At 44.9% G+C, this 14,544-nt stretch overlaps 4 protein-coding genes across 4 annotated transcripts, besides 19 other annotated features; all 4 read right to left on the bottom strand.

The window, feature by feature from the left end:
- Positions 1-12,244: part of a sequence feature (sequence corresponds to BAC RPCI93-30K1) that runs on past the window's edge.
- Positions 567-628: a microsatellite.
- Positions 969-1,064: a microsatellite.
- Tb927.8.6500 (cell division cycle protein, putative) lies at positions 1,477-3,096 on the bottom strand (the record flags this gene model as incomplete). Its single annotated transcript, XM_842387.1, has 1 exon — positions 1,477-3,096. The coding sequence occupies one exon, from the start codon at positions 3,094-3,096 to the stop codon at positions 1,477-1,479; it is 1,620 nt and encodes a 539-aa protein (XP_847480.1).
- Positions 3,528-3,646: a sequence feature (A-rich).
- Positions 3,863-3,884: a microsatellite.
- Positions 4,100-4,122: a microsatellite.
- Positions 4,130-4,167: a microsatellite.
- Positions 4,309-4,384: a sequence feature (T-rich).
- Positions 4,337-4,417: a microsatellite.
- Positions 4,576-4,641: a sequence feature (AT_rich).
- Positions 4,858-4,900: a microsatellite.
- Positions 5,092-5,123: a sequence feature (AT_rich).
- Positions 5,271-5,315: a sequence feature (AT_rich).
- Positions 5,531-5,561: a sequence feature (AT_rich).
- Positions 6,061-6,080: a microsatellite.
- Positions 6,340-6,363: a sequence feature (AT_rich).
- Positions 6,691-6,721: a microsatellite.
- Positions 7,081-10,320, bottom strand: Tb927.8.6490 (protein kinase, putative; the record flags this gene model as incomplete). The annotated part of the gene is made up of 1 exon (XM_842386.1): positions 7,081-10,320. One exon carries the CDS (start codon positions 10,318-10,320, stop codon positions 7,081-7,083), a length of 3,240 nt encoding a protein of 1,079 aa, XP_847479.1.
- On the bottom strand, positions 11,294-12,313 carry Tb927.8.6480 (hypothetical protein, conserved; the record flags this gene model as incomplete). Its single annotated transcript, XM_842385.1, has 1 exon — positions 11,294-12,313. One exon carries the CDS (start codon positions 12,311-12,313, stop codon positions 11,294-11,296), a length of 1,020 nt encoding a protein of 339 aa, XP_847478.1.
- Positions 12,245-14,544: part of a sequence feature (sequence corresponds to BAC RPCI93-11J15) that runs on past the window's edge.
- Positions 12,715-14,352, bottom strand: Tb927.8.6470 (hypothetical protein, conserved; the record flags this gene model as incomplete). The annotated part of the gene is made up of 1 exon (XM_842384.1): positions 12,715-14,352. One exon carries the CDS (start codon positions 14,350-14,352, stop codon positions 12,715-12,717), a length of 1,638 nt encoding a protein of 545 aa, XP_847477.1.
- Positions 14,362-14,381: a microsatellite.

Genomic DNA, 14,544 nt, shown 5'->3' with positions numbered 1-14,544 from the left:
ACTCAACTTCCCTCTTCTCACCTTTCCCTCGTTGCCAACAACACGCCGCTTTGTGATGCAATGCGGCAAAGGGTTAATAAATGAACAAACAAGATAAAGGGGAGAGATCCCACCAGCGCGTGAAGTGAGTGTGTAATGATACGCCCATTTTTCATGGTGCCACTCTGATGGCTCTGAAGCATACCAACTTTTTTTTTTTAAAAAGTCAGAAGGGTGGGATGGAAATAGAAAGAGGGAACTACCACCCGCGGCCCCTCCTTCCTTTTCGCGTTCGAAAGGAATACGCGTTTTTGGAAGGAGGGGCGAATGAAGGTCCGAAATACTTTTTAACGTAGCAAAGAACGAGAACGAGGTATCCACAAAGAAATTAAACAAAAATAGAAGCACCTAAGACAATAACGACCACAAGGTGATGATACATCTCCATGTCTTAGTACCTGAAAAAAAAGAAAAAATTAGGTAGTTCCTCAAAAGTCCGCACGCGCAGAGTCACATACTATACTTCTTCACCCAACAACACTCGTAACGCATCGCGTTATCCACGATTATTTCACTCATTTGGAAAAATACATATACATATACAAACACACACCGACACACATATATATATGTGTGTGTGTGTGTATATGGTCGTTTCTCGTCTCTTCCCGCTTCTCTTCCACTCCTTCCTTTGCATCTCATCCGTCTGCTTCTTGTTTCATTGCTCTGCCTCCTTTCGAATTCCCTTCTCCATTTTCTTCAATACAATTTGAGCTGTAAGGTACCACATTTTTTTTATTTTAAAAAGAAACGTACAGGTACAAGTTCAACATGAGCAGAAAACATGATGAGAGAGAAAGCTAACGTTTGGGAGCGTGGTAAGAAAATGTGGAATGCATGGGATGAGTTAATGGGAGTTTTTAAAAACGGGCGACAATCATTGGCACATTGACCGCATTCCACACACTCAGCCACATACGCGCAAATGTCATAGACAATATAAATATAAATATATATATATATAGACATTGATCTTTACAATCACCTATACAGCCCATACAGTCATTTATATGTACATATATACAATTGTACGCTTTTGCATGCTCCCTTGCGAGTGGGAATTGGGGGATGCGGTTCAGGAAGGGAAGGGAAGGGTGGGGCACTGAAAGTTCAGATTCCGCTCCGTTCTCCTTCTCCTCGCCGTGCAATCATTCCTCTCAGCCCTTCCAATTTCCCACTCGCCATTCAACGATACAAACCCCCTCCTCTTCCTTCTTTCGTTGCTTTCACCACTTTTCCGCGCGCTCCCCTTCCAAGTGGCCTAACACTCCAACATTACTGTACAAAACTTTAAAGCAATTCACCTCCATTTCCTGATGTCACCGTTTCTCTTCCTTTTAATGAATATTTTACGCCCTGATATCCTTGTCATGTATTTAAAAACATATACGTATAGCGTCAGATGACGATCCAGAGCCGTGACGCGTTCGGGCTTCCTCAGCGCAAGGGGAGCTCATCACGCAGGCTTGTGTCCAACTGAAGCGCATTTACCCCCAGTCCGGGTGGTACGCAATTCGGGTCACGATGGCTCTCGTGTCGGGTTCGGCAGTAATTTGTTTGTTCGCATGGGGAGAAGCAACGCCAAAACCTAATTGTCTCATCAGCTGCTGCGGATACCACCACCTCCCCATCAGTTGACATGCACATGTGCAGAACACGTGACGTATGCCCTGCCAAGTCCGCAACGCGCCGCATCGTTGGGTACTTCCAAATTGTAAGGCGATTGTGGGAATAGCCATGGGAACTTACAAGTTCTGTACCGCCATGGTTCCACAGTACGCCACACACCTGGCTTTCTGCGTTAAAGTTGCTTATGCACTCACCGGTCGACGTGTTCCAGAAGCGCAACATCTTGTCATCAGAACCGCCGCCACTAACCAGAAGATTGTGTTGCACTGGATTCCACGCAATTGCTTTTACCGCTGCTGTGTGCTTATTGAGTAACATGGAGGGTGTTGAGTTCATGGATAAAGTGCGCATGTCCCAGAGCAGAAGTTGATTGTCGTTTCCACCACTTGCCAGGCGCAATCCATCAGGTGACCAGCGCAAACCACACACACTTTGCCGGTGAGCCTGCAGCGTCCATGTGCCTAGAGGGTCCCGTAGATCATTAATACGAATGGTTGTGTCCTTGCTGCCGCTTGAAAGGACGCTTCCATTCCATGAGAGAGCCCCCACACGATCCGTGTGGTGATGCAATCGGCGTGTAATGCGCTCCGCCTCTACATCCCAAATCTCCACTGAGCCGTCGTCAGCGCCCAGGGCCAAGTGATTTCCATCCTCACTCCAACTAACACCGCAAATGATCCCGTTGGCTGGTCGTTGGCACGGGAGCTGCGCAATGTTAGATGTTTTCTCATACCACAGGTAGACAGACCCTTGCAACCCCACAGCGAGGACGTCCTTTGCGGACCAATCCATGAGCTGAAGGTAAAAGTCGTCTATCATATCCACCGCGTCGAGAATACGCTCTGGAGCTCGCGATATAACCCGGAACGTTCTTGACATAAAATTCCTTGCCCGATTTTCCTCGAATACCACACCCAGCGAGTTGCTGTACCGCTCCTGCTCTGTTTCTGGTGCGGGCCGCGGTTGCACCTGACTGTTAATCCCCAAAACAGTAGACTGGGTGCCCGGGAAAAGTGTACGGGCAAGTTTATTTGTGTATGGTTCCGTACCGAGCTCTGGTGCACATGTGTAACTACATTGAGCGGCGCGTTTGGCAGATTTGCTGGGGCTTCCACCACCACTACTGCCGCCGCCACCACCAAAGACGGGTGGAGCAGAGGCCCCACCACCACCACCACCCGTCGTGCCACGATTTGGCGGCGTCACCATCACTGAGGAATGGGCCCTCTGACCTGACGCGGTACGCAGTGGCACAACATTCTCTTTTGTTGTGAGGAAGAAATGTGATATGGAATTATCCTGTGAATTCCGATCGGAAATGAAACGGTCCGGAGTCGAGAAGGAAATGTTCACCGGAGGTGATGGCGTTTCGTTGGAAACCCAACGCGTGGGACGCGTAGGGGTGTTGATGCTCAACTCGAAGTTCATCTACCCCTATCCGTTCCTTTATTTATTGATTTATTTTTTCGTTCACCCGCCAACAGTTTACAACGCACAAATGCACTCACACACAATAACAAGAAAACAGACAAACAAAAAAAACCACAAACAAGTCAACCACGACCCTCTGCTTCTACAAGTAACGGAGTGAATTAAAAAGATGTAAAACAACAGCAAATGGGCTTATCTGCTACCTGTCGATTCGGTTTCCCTTCTGAAATTAATTTCTTTCGCACTACGCGTCCAAGCACCTCAGGACAAAACAACGACAAAAGTGATATAAAGCAAACGAAAAAAAAAACTCGATAAAGTCTTTCTTCTTCTTCTCCTTTCCCTTTCGCTGTACCGCTTCGTGATATATATTTGAAAAAAAAAAATGAAACTACAGGGCTCTCTCACTTCACCAAAAACTAAGGGTATTTCCCTTTTTTTTGTTCTCCTGTTCTTTTTTTTTTTTTTGACCCTCCCTTTACCTATTTATTCCGATTTGGTATTTTCTTTTCAATTAGCCTCCTTGCCTTTTCTTCTGATTTGTTTTAAGAAAAAAACCAAAACCAAAAGGCAAAAAAAAAAACTTACAAAAAAACGGAGGGAATATATATGTGGTGTTTGCTTGAATTCACGTGTCGTCGTATGTTGATAACAAACGCCGGGGTTCCCTTCCTCCTTTTGTTTACTTTTAGTTGTTAAAATCCTTTATATAACAATATATACTCTTTTCTCTTCCTTCTTTTTTAATTTTTGATAGGGAAGAATATATATATATATATATATATCTCCCCAATCAATCAATGAGATCCGTGCGTCAACGGTTCGAAGTTACTAGCGTGAAGGCAAATAAGCCGCAACAATACAAACACTACTAGTAATAATGATAATAATAAACAGGTACAAGGGAGCAGGAACTATGAAACAGAAAGGTCAATTAATTACAAGTGGAAATCAAAGTGAAGAAGTTTACAAAAAGATAAAGTGACCCTTTTACTTTCTTTTTTTGCTTTTGTTTTTGTTTTTAATAATATATTTTTTTCTGTTCTGTTCTGTTCTTTTTTTTTTGTTTCTTGTTTGTCTCTTGGAGTAGCTGAAAAGCCAAGGAGAGACAATGAGGGGGAGCGAACTAATAAAACAAAATAAGAAGATGCCGCTCTGGCGAGGTGAGTGAAATACAAACTAAAACAATTGCGGGTACCTAACAGCAATAAGAACGAAAAAGAAATGTCAAACGACAAAAAAAAAAGAAAAGAAAGAAACAAAAATAGAATAGAAGAGAAGCGAATATGAATAAATTGAGCAGATAAAATGAATAAAAACCCCAAAACAGCAGCAGGTTATGAGCAAAACAAAAATAAAACGAAGAAGTGACATATTTAAGTGGAGGGTTGATGGCCCGAAGAAAAGTTGTGGGAGTTTGAATGAGAGGGATAGTGAAGGGATCAAACACATATAACGAAACGATGTAAGTATTGCAAAATAATAATAATAGAAAAAAAAAGAAACAAATAACTTTCATATCATATTATATATTTATTTATTGAAAGAAATCAGGCTTTTCACTCCCTCCCGTTCCCATACATACGCAATTGAGTTTATATAACAAAATGCACCTCATAGGATCAAATCAATGCATTCTCTCAGATACCTGTACACTTTTCTCTCTATTAATTTTTTAATTTTTCTCTCATTCCTCAACCACCACGCGGAGACCAAAAAGTAATGGATGACACATACACATACACATACACACGCATATATTTATTTATTTATTCATTCAAATATTTATATCTTTATTCATATTTCAACCATTTTCTTCTTTAAATTATACACACTTACATAAACAAATACAAAACACCAGTCTGGTTAATTCACCCATAAACTCAAGTGAGCACGAAACGAATACGTAAGAAGTAAACATAAACACATAAAAGAAATGTTGTTAACAGCAATGATGTTGATAATGAGATTGAATGAAAGGGAAAAGAGGAGATAATATATATAATAATAATAATAATTAAAAAGAAGGTAACAAAAAATAATCTGGAGGGAAGAACTTATATATAAATACTGCTTTATTATCTTTTTTTTTAAAAAAAAGAAAAGTAAAAAGATAAACATATACGACGATAAGATAGGATCCGGGGCTGCAGCAACAGTTAGCCCCGGCGTTAATAACAATAATGATAATAATATTTATTATTATCATTATATTAGTCGTGTTAAAGTGCTGCAATTTGGGTTGACACATGCGGGCTTGTTTCACTTCACTCCGTTATATGTTCGTCACACTCGTATAATAATAATAATTCAACGTACGCGCACATAAATATTCATATCAAGATATAACACATAATATATATATTATGCAAATAAGTCGTAGTGCACCGCGTCACGCATGCGTGACTTTAAAAAATTAAAGTAATCGAAGTAAATAAATATAATATTAATAAAAAAAATATGATAAAACACACGTGTATCAACACTGAGGAGGAAGGGATGAAGAGGGAAGGGAAATTATAATAAAGTAACGAGTCGTGTTTGTATTTTATTAACTCACACTTGGAAAAAAACAACAACAACAACCCTTTATCTCGATTCGTTCCTGTCGCGCTCTACTATTCTCTCTTTCATTCAAGCAAAAAAATAAAAAAAAAATTGTCTAGAATTCACACGAACACAGACGTGAGCAACAAATAAAAAATCCTTTCACTTTCTTTTAACATCGTCCGATCGAAACCAAGTGCGCGCCGACACGATTACTTACTTATTTTCTTTTGTTTTCGTAAACGCTCAAAGGGAAAAACAAATAAATAAAACTAACGAAAGAAAAAAACGGGGGACATACATATTACGCACACGCACACAGTAGCGCATACGAGCAAAGAAAAAGGAAAGCACTCGCCAATTGTAAACGTGAAGTGAAGAGCAGAGAGAAACACATCGTGGTTCAAGGGAAGATAAATTAAATTAAATTAAATACATAAAAGGACTTACATCATCTCACTAGACGTCATTACACAAATATGTCCTCTTCACACAATAATAACAATACCCCCCCCCCCACACACACACTAACACTTTAAACATTTATTCTCCGTGACGCTCAAGGCAAATAAACCAAACAAATAAATGGATGTGGTATTGTGCAATACATGCACTTATTCTTCCCCTCTTTTTCCTTTCATTTCAATTTCTTTCTGGAATACATGTGTAACATATAGTTGTATTTTTAATGACAATAATATATATAAATATATATATGTTACCCAGGCTCGTGGGACACATCACACCACACCGCACCGTGCCCTCCGCACTAAAATGATAAAATGCCAAAAAAAAATAATAAGTAAAATAAACACAAATACAACAGGTGTACATGCAGTATTTGTTCCTCGATACACTTTTCTTTACCTTTGCTCTTATTTTCCTTTTGATTCACTTCTCCATAGTAAATGCAAAAAAAAAACAAAACAAGAACCCCTCACGATAAAGGACAGCGTTTCGTCACAAATCACTCGATACAAACAAAAATAGGTAAATAAATAAAAGAGAGGCGTGCGACAGGTGGAGGTGGAAGGGAAAAGATACAAAACAAAAACAAAAACAAAACAAAAAACAACAGGCACATTACGCAAAAACAAACAAATAAAGGTGACCAACGGCAGTCACAAGAACCAAATGGCTCCCAACTTGCATATCAACTGCGACTACAGACATAAACGTACACATGAACACATAAATACACATTGAGAAATACACATACAAAGTGGGAATGCGGATGCGGAACCCTTCCACATCCACGGTAACTGAAAAGCAATACGACCGCAACCGTTTTGCAAACTGCACTTGAATAAACCGCGCATTTTTATTGTTATTATCATTATTATTTTTTCTCTTTGTTGCTTTTTTGTTTCCCCTCCTCTCTCTCTTTACATTACCCTCTTTGGCACCGCATATTATCGAAACGAATACGGACCATCACGCGTAGAGCCCCCGCGTCGCATCAACTACATCGCTGATGCAACCACTCAGTGTTCTCTTACCCCCTTTCGCAGCCATCAGTACTTCACACAAAACTGCAACAATTGTATCACGGGTATTTTGTGAATCCCTCCGCTCATCGAGAAATACAACAACACTTTCATTTCTACCGAGACATGTTGTGAGATAATTCTTGAGAGCTCCGTAGGCAGATACTGTATAGGAGGTTTTCTCTTCCAATATAAAGTAACTATGGAGGAACCGACAAACTGATTTAGAGAGAATATTCGGTATGGGAAGACAATCCCCGACATTCATTGCCGTCTTTCTAACGACTGGCGAGCGAATTTCACATTCGCTATCATTTCCATTAACCCTCACTGACTCCTTCTGCCGGCGTCGAACGTGCTCTTCCATTGCAGCAGAATTCACTTCACCTGTGGGGAGCCACGACTCGAATTGTGTCAACACAACATTACGCGTGCCGAGTGCCTCTAGTATAGTCAAGTTATATAGTTTAATGCTTTTAGAAGCAACGAAGAGTGGCACCTCGGGGTATACTCGACAAGGATAAATGTCGTTCCACGTAATACTCACACTTGTCGACTGATTAATTGATGCATACCACTCTTCCAACAGCGATGGGGCATCGTCTAAAATTAACTCCAACTTGGAACATGATGTGATCTCAGCTGGTAGATGGCGCAATGGGTTGGCAGTCAGCACCACCTTTTGCATAGATTCTCCTGAGAGGACGGATGCACCGCACTCGTTACAACCCACGTATGCCACTTGGTTGTGGTTCATGCACAATGTTTGAAGTTCCCGGGCGCAGGTGAGCGCGGGCGGTATGTCTTTGATATGATTGTGAGATAAATCCAGGAACTGTAACCTAGGGGCGTGGAGAACATCCAGTGGAAATTGCCTGAGCGAGTTTTCACAAATCTGCAGCACGCGAAGGTGTTGAAACTTCGAGAAATCAACTGTTCCCACACACGTGAGCTTGTTATTGCTGCAACACAGCTTCGAAACCAACGGTGCCGCCTCCGCTACGAAGGAATGAAGTGTAGTCATGAGGATTCCGTCAATTCGAAGCGCTCCTCTCACAGCATCCCCGACGAAACTACTGACTATCTTATGCACTTCGTGTATGTCAGCTTCGTTGGTCACTAAACGTTGGGTACTCTCCAATGAGGATGCCTCTGGGAGTTCAGGGAAAAAATCATCTTCATCGTCCACGTCGTGCGTGTTGATATGACGAACCATCATTCGGCGTATTCTGCGCACAAACTGCACGCCATGAAAGAAATCACCGACCCGTTTCCCTCGAAGCACTGCTTGCTGTGCACGGGCGTACAAGTCTTCCGTGATGCACCCCGCTGACTCATTGGAAGGCTCGACTGTTGTATAACTTTGCGTCACATATCCACTGAAGTACGAGTGCTTCATAGCATCGTGTAGCATCATTCGCTGCGACATATCCTTATTTAACATTCGGCGCAATAAGTCCTTCAACTCGGGCTCTACTCCTTCTTGAATGGGTAGCGGTGTTGGATCTAGCATACTGTCCCTCAAGCTGGAAATGGAGGTAGTGCTATACGCGAGGGTGCCATGTGACATTTGATATAACGTCATGGCAAAAGCCCAACTATCTGCAACATGGCCTCCAATATGCGTTCCAGCAAACTGTTCGGGGCAGCTGTATGCGGGAGTGCCGCCAACCTTGCAGGTTCGCGTCGAGCTACCGCAAGCACCAAAGTCAGCTATCTTCGCGACGTCATTGTCGTCAACAAGGCAATTGGCCGGTTTAATATCCCAGTGATAAAGATACTGTGCGTGGAGTTGCAACAGGCCGGATAGTATGTCACATCCGTATTTTCTCACCTTCTCTGGGGGTAGCGGCGGCTCACCGTGAACATGAACTGGTCCCTTGGCACAGTATTCCATGATTACGTACACCTTATGCGATTCAACGTCATCTATCACCTCTTTCAGTTTTATGAGATTGGGATGTGATACAAACTTCATAACCGCGATTTCGCGCAGAAGGTCATCATCACTGGCGGTGCTGGACTTCGAAACGATCCCATGATGTATTTTTTTGGTACGGTCACATCGCAATATTTTCACTGCATAAAACGTACGATCCTGGTGGTGCTGCACGAGATTAACTTTCGCGTGTGACCCCCTTCCAAGCACCTTTATCACCACATATTCATTGATTACTTTGTTCCCGTCCCTATTTCTCCCCTTGTTGATGAGGAATGAGTCAGTCACATTGCTATTTACGGCGCGCCTGAAGCTTGTTAGCTTGTGTCTGTGCAGTGCCGCCCCAATTTCCGCATGGCAGTCAGTGCAGAAGATCAGCATACATAAATCGCATCGGTACACCGCCTCCGTGTCGAGTATACAACGGCTGCACCTCTCACATGGGTCATAAAAGAGGCTGCTACACCCACAGTCCGTCCCTATGAAACTATAACGATGCCCCGCATAATTATTGGAGTGTTCTACGCTGCTGGCTGTAGTTGCTGTGTCTGCTATGGTGCCGTTAGTGCCGTCCATGCTGTTATTAATACTGAGTCGTCTCAGCGTTTCGTACTCCCCCCAACCACAGCGGCGTGAACATTCATGAGGACGAGCCGTTGGACTGTAAGAGTCACACCTATTTACTCCACATGGGCTTTGAAAACGTGAATCCCTGCTATTGCAGTGGGAAAATGTTGGAAGTATGGGTACGTTGCACACGCCAGTGCTCACCACAGAGCCGGAACGACATCTGCTTTCAAATGCGTTGCTGCTAAACCTCGCGTCCGAATCAACCTCACTGTTTAAATGCGGGATTCTAAGAAAACTGGTAGCCACATTGCTGTCGGTAAAATTCGACGCGAAGGGCGATCTCCCATTTCCCCTTGTGGAGTCAGCGGCGTCCGACGGAGCAAAGGAAGCTTCTGCGGTTTGGATGGGAGGTAAAGCCTCGTTGGTGTTTGGTTGATTGAGATACGATGCGCTTGTAGTCATGCTATCATTGGAGAACTTCGACATGACGAAGGTCCCCTGGTGTCCTTTCAGGCCTTCGATGACGCTTGTTGAAACAGACGGAACCTCCTTGAGTTTGGCGTTAGGGGAAACCTCAGCGGCGCCCAGCTTAGGCGAACATTCGGCTGCGGAATGTGGTGATTTATGCCGTTCCCTGTCATCGGATTCCACAACCCTGCTGGAGGCACCACAACCCATCACTTTTTTTAACCACACTGTCGTTTTACTCCCTTGGCTCCTTCACGGCGCTCTTAGATAAAGGAAAAGTAAGTAAGCCAAGTCCCTTCTGTTTTCTAGTAGAATGGCCTGGTAAGGGGGTGAAGGAGAATGCAGGTAGAGTGAGCGATACCAAGAGAACCAACCAGAACGATGGAAGGGAAGCGTGCCTCCGTCAGCCTCACTTTTCCCCCTTTTTGGCTAGCCCGTTATGTGTGGCGTCCTTGTTCAGCGAGGTGCGCGCGCCGGAGCGAAATCCTTAACTTCTGTGTGGCCACCCACCGTCACCTTTGCTTGGTTCTTCTTACCTTCGGTAAGCAAAATGCGTGTTTAAAATGCGTTTAACAAGTTAGCAAAACAGAAGGAAGAGAAAGAATAATGTGAGAGTAACACGGTACTTAGAGTATGGCTCTACCCATCACCTTCGCATTTACTCCCACTGAACTTCACGCTACAAACGTCAACACAAGCACCCACGTAAATATAGTTATAAAAAAGTATATATATATATGTATTTGCCTTAGGATGTGTATCCGCCACGTCGCTATTCTGGGGGTATTCTCCAATGCATACTCCCTCGCCCGTATTTGCATGGTGGTTGCAACAACACGACCACGCCAACAAAAAGAATACGGAATGTTTAAAAAAGAGTCGGCAGCAAGGACAATGTCAACTTTCTTCATCTCCATACACTTCATTCAATAATAACAACACTGAGAAAAAATACACTCTGACGATAGATTTAGTAAGAACAAACAAGGCAATGGGCGTGGTGGTGCTGGGGAAAAACACCACAGGACCAAATTTTCTCACGGCTACTCGGGCACGAAAGCGCCCGTTCTCCGCGCCATTTCAAATGTTCGTATATTTGTGTATAGGAGAGTAAAATTTGGTAGAACGGATCAAAAAACACCACCCATTCCTCCTCCAACCCCGTTCTGTCTTTCAGCTACCATCATGATTTGGTGAGGACTTTGCGTAGCTCCTTTTCGTCCCACCACTCAGGGATTCTCGCATCGACAGTTGTGCCATCGCTCAGTGACAACCCCGGAAAGCTTCGCGTCGTGATGTCCACGTGGTTCAAACGCAGTAACCCGAGCCCAACGTTACCACATGCAGTGAGAACCTCACCAACCTTCTGGTTGCCGATCACCAACGTCCCCTCAACATGCGGTGTTTTTTCGCCTCCCTTCCCGTCAAACAGCTCCCCCTGAAGGAACAGTGGTACTGTGCGCTTGCGTGTGACAAGCATTACATGAGTACGGTGAGTGAGCTCTTGTCCCATATAACAGCCTTTGTGAAAACTGACGCCTCGTAACAAGTCAGTGTTTGCTTCAAAGGGTAGTGTTTTCGAAGGCCTGAACACTTCGGGTCCTTCACCGACGCCGGCTGCGTACAGAAATTTCTTGTACAATTTCTCTGAGTCCAGAGTGGGTGGGGCACCTTTCCGAGGAACAATCATCTTCCGAAGAGTGGCTGGGAGAGCGAAGCTGCGTGGGTCAGTAAATGTCTCCGCCAAGGTATCGAATGAATCCACACCTTGTGGGCCACTAAGTTCCTGGTCCCCACCGTATGTTGCCGACGATGATGATGGGGAACTTCCAGCATTGTCTCCGCAGGACGAGATCGAATTTCCAATCGTTGCAGCAGCCACCACCACCAACTCTTCGGCTGCACTCCGTATTTCTAACTTCTTGCGCATCCGGTACTCTTTCAGGTGCTCCAACAGGGTGTCCGCAACGCCACAATGCACATCAATCATAATAGTTACCTGTCCTTCGGGCGTGCGAGTCGATTGGTAAAGATAGGCATCGCACATAACGCGACCCGTGTGGTGAAGAAAACATCCCCACAGGCTGCCACCGGGCTGGAGTTGCCGCAAGTCATTTGTGAAGAGGCCCTGCAGGAATTCATGAGCAACAGACCCGGTAACCTGAAGAAGGGCGCGTGATGAGAGGAGACACTTGAACCCCATACGCGGAACGCTCCGAATAGAAACTAACTTCACAACTTGCGTGACCTTTTTATGTTTCTTTGTTGCAGTTGCTCACACGATAGGATTGGACGCGCGCGCAGAGCTCCTCATACTACCAACAACGGTAAACGTAGTACATTTAAATGATAAGATATGTGTATGTATGCGTTTTTTTTTCCTTGGAAATTTGTAATGACGATCGAGAGCAGCGTTAGCACAAGCAGCACAACGAGCCCTACCCGACCATGCGTAACTATTACGGTTAATATCAAGTAAGTTAATGTAACTAATAACGCCTCTCGCCGCGCGATAAACCCACCACGTATGTCCGCGTGAGAACCGGAGAGCGAACAGGAAGCACGCCATCCAAACAACCAAAACGCACGTTTAATAAATAAACCTTATGTTGGTTCACATTCAGTTACGCATAGTGGGCAATCGCAGTTAAACCCGTAGCTGCTAAGCAGGAACTCCCTTCGTGCCTTGTTTGTGGGATACGCCCCAACTTCAATGTACGACGTTCTCACCTCCTCGCCGCTGGGAATATCTCGCAACGCCACAACGACGGCCTTGACCCCGCCATGGGTCGGCACAAATCGGACTGATGGTGCGCAACTATGGTTTATCTTCGCCGCCGCATCATAGAGAGCCACACCTCTGGAGTGAGCTCTGTTCGGGTCCACAGTTTGGAACAGAAATTGGAGTATTTTCATTTGACGGTTTAAACGATCCACCTCTCGCCCGCTACCAACGTTGGAATCTTCGTTCTCACAAACGTTTTCACCTCTGCCTTTGCCAAAATGTGTTTCGCTCTGGATACGGTATATGCCACTCAGTATTGGCAACCTCTCGGATAACAAGCTATAGAGCGGGGAAACTACAACGTACATGTGTGCATTAGCATCTGTTACCCAAAAGCAACGTAGGTAAAGTTGGAGGGGGAACCATTCAGCTGTGCTAGAGCACACTCTCTCTGCACTGCATAGTCCTTCACAAAATTTATCTTCGCTACCTGCAACTGCAGTGGCTACCTTTCCTTCATTCACGCAGCAAAGAGTTATCCAGCGGCAAACGCACTTCCACGAGAAGCGAAGAAACGAGCGCTGCTCGGGTGATAGGCCTCGCGACGCACCCTCGTCGTAATGCTGTACAAATTCTTGCACTCTTTCACCAAGACGCTCTTCAAACTGTTTGTTAGCTGCCACCGAGCCCGTGGAAAGAATGTCCGAGAGAAAGCGAGCAAGGATGAACAGAACAAGCCGCAATCGTGCATTATACTTCTCTGCAAGAAACTCCAACGTAGCGAGTGCATGGGCCTTGGTTGGCCACACTTCCACCGCGACTTCAGCCGTCAAGGTTGTTGACTGGTACATGATCGTATCAGCGGATGGTGTGCGTAGCTTGTCAACATCTTCAATGCCTTGTGCCTCCATTACGCCAGAGGTGAGCTGCAGTTCGTTGCATGGCGGTTCCCGCAACAGTGGAAGCACGAAACGCCCGCCCCGGCCCCCAAGGCAGTGCTCCTTGCATTCCATACTGCAAAACCGAACCTCCGCGCTATCGGCTCCGCCTTCTGGTATATCGTCACTGGCTTCAACCCCCTTCTGGAAGTGTTCCCACATTTCATGGTCCTTGAACGTGTCATATAACTTGTCAGGTGAGACTATAACAGCCAGCTCCGGCGCTTCGACAGCACATTCCGTGACGCCCGCTCGATTACCAACTGCTTCATGTTCATATTTTTGCTCTTCACATGCATTACTACTGCCGTGCACTCGCTCATCAAGTTGCGATGACCCTCCGGTGGTTGCCTCAAGTGCGAGCAGCGCTAAGCGCCGGCACTCCTCCTTTAGACTGGTGAGGATCATACCGCAACCGCCACAGATGCGATGAGGTTCCAGTGCGTCTTGTCTTTGGGCCTTGGCAAATGCGACGGGGTACTCCTGCAGAAGGACATCCCCCGCTTTGGCTGGTTTCAGTGTATAGGAACCCACGCCATGACTCTCACCAATGTAACGTACCTCAAGACACCCAGGCATTATCCGGTCATATATATATATATATATATGAGGGACGGGAGGGAAATCGCCACCCCACCTGCTAATGAAACGACTGCGCGCGGGGTTGAGTGAGGAAGAAAAAAAAAGGGGGAAATTTGTGCGTGTGGGAACCTATGAAGGGTTCAAGTTGCAAATAAATAAAAGAAAGGGGGGAAAATAAGGCAGTAAAAA

The sequence above is a fragment of the Trypanosoma brucei genome, chromosome 8, assembly GCF_000002445.2.
Source record: "Trypanosoma brucei brucei TREU927 chromosome 8, complete sequence".
Classification (NCBI taxonomy): Eukaryota; Euglenozoa; class Kinetoplastea; order Trypanosomatida; family Trypanosomatidae; genus Trypanosoma; species Trypanosoma brucei.
The sequence above is the reverse complement of the archived record's forward strand: the minus strand, read 5'-3'. Positions and strand labels throughout refer to the sequence as shown.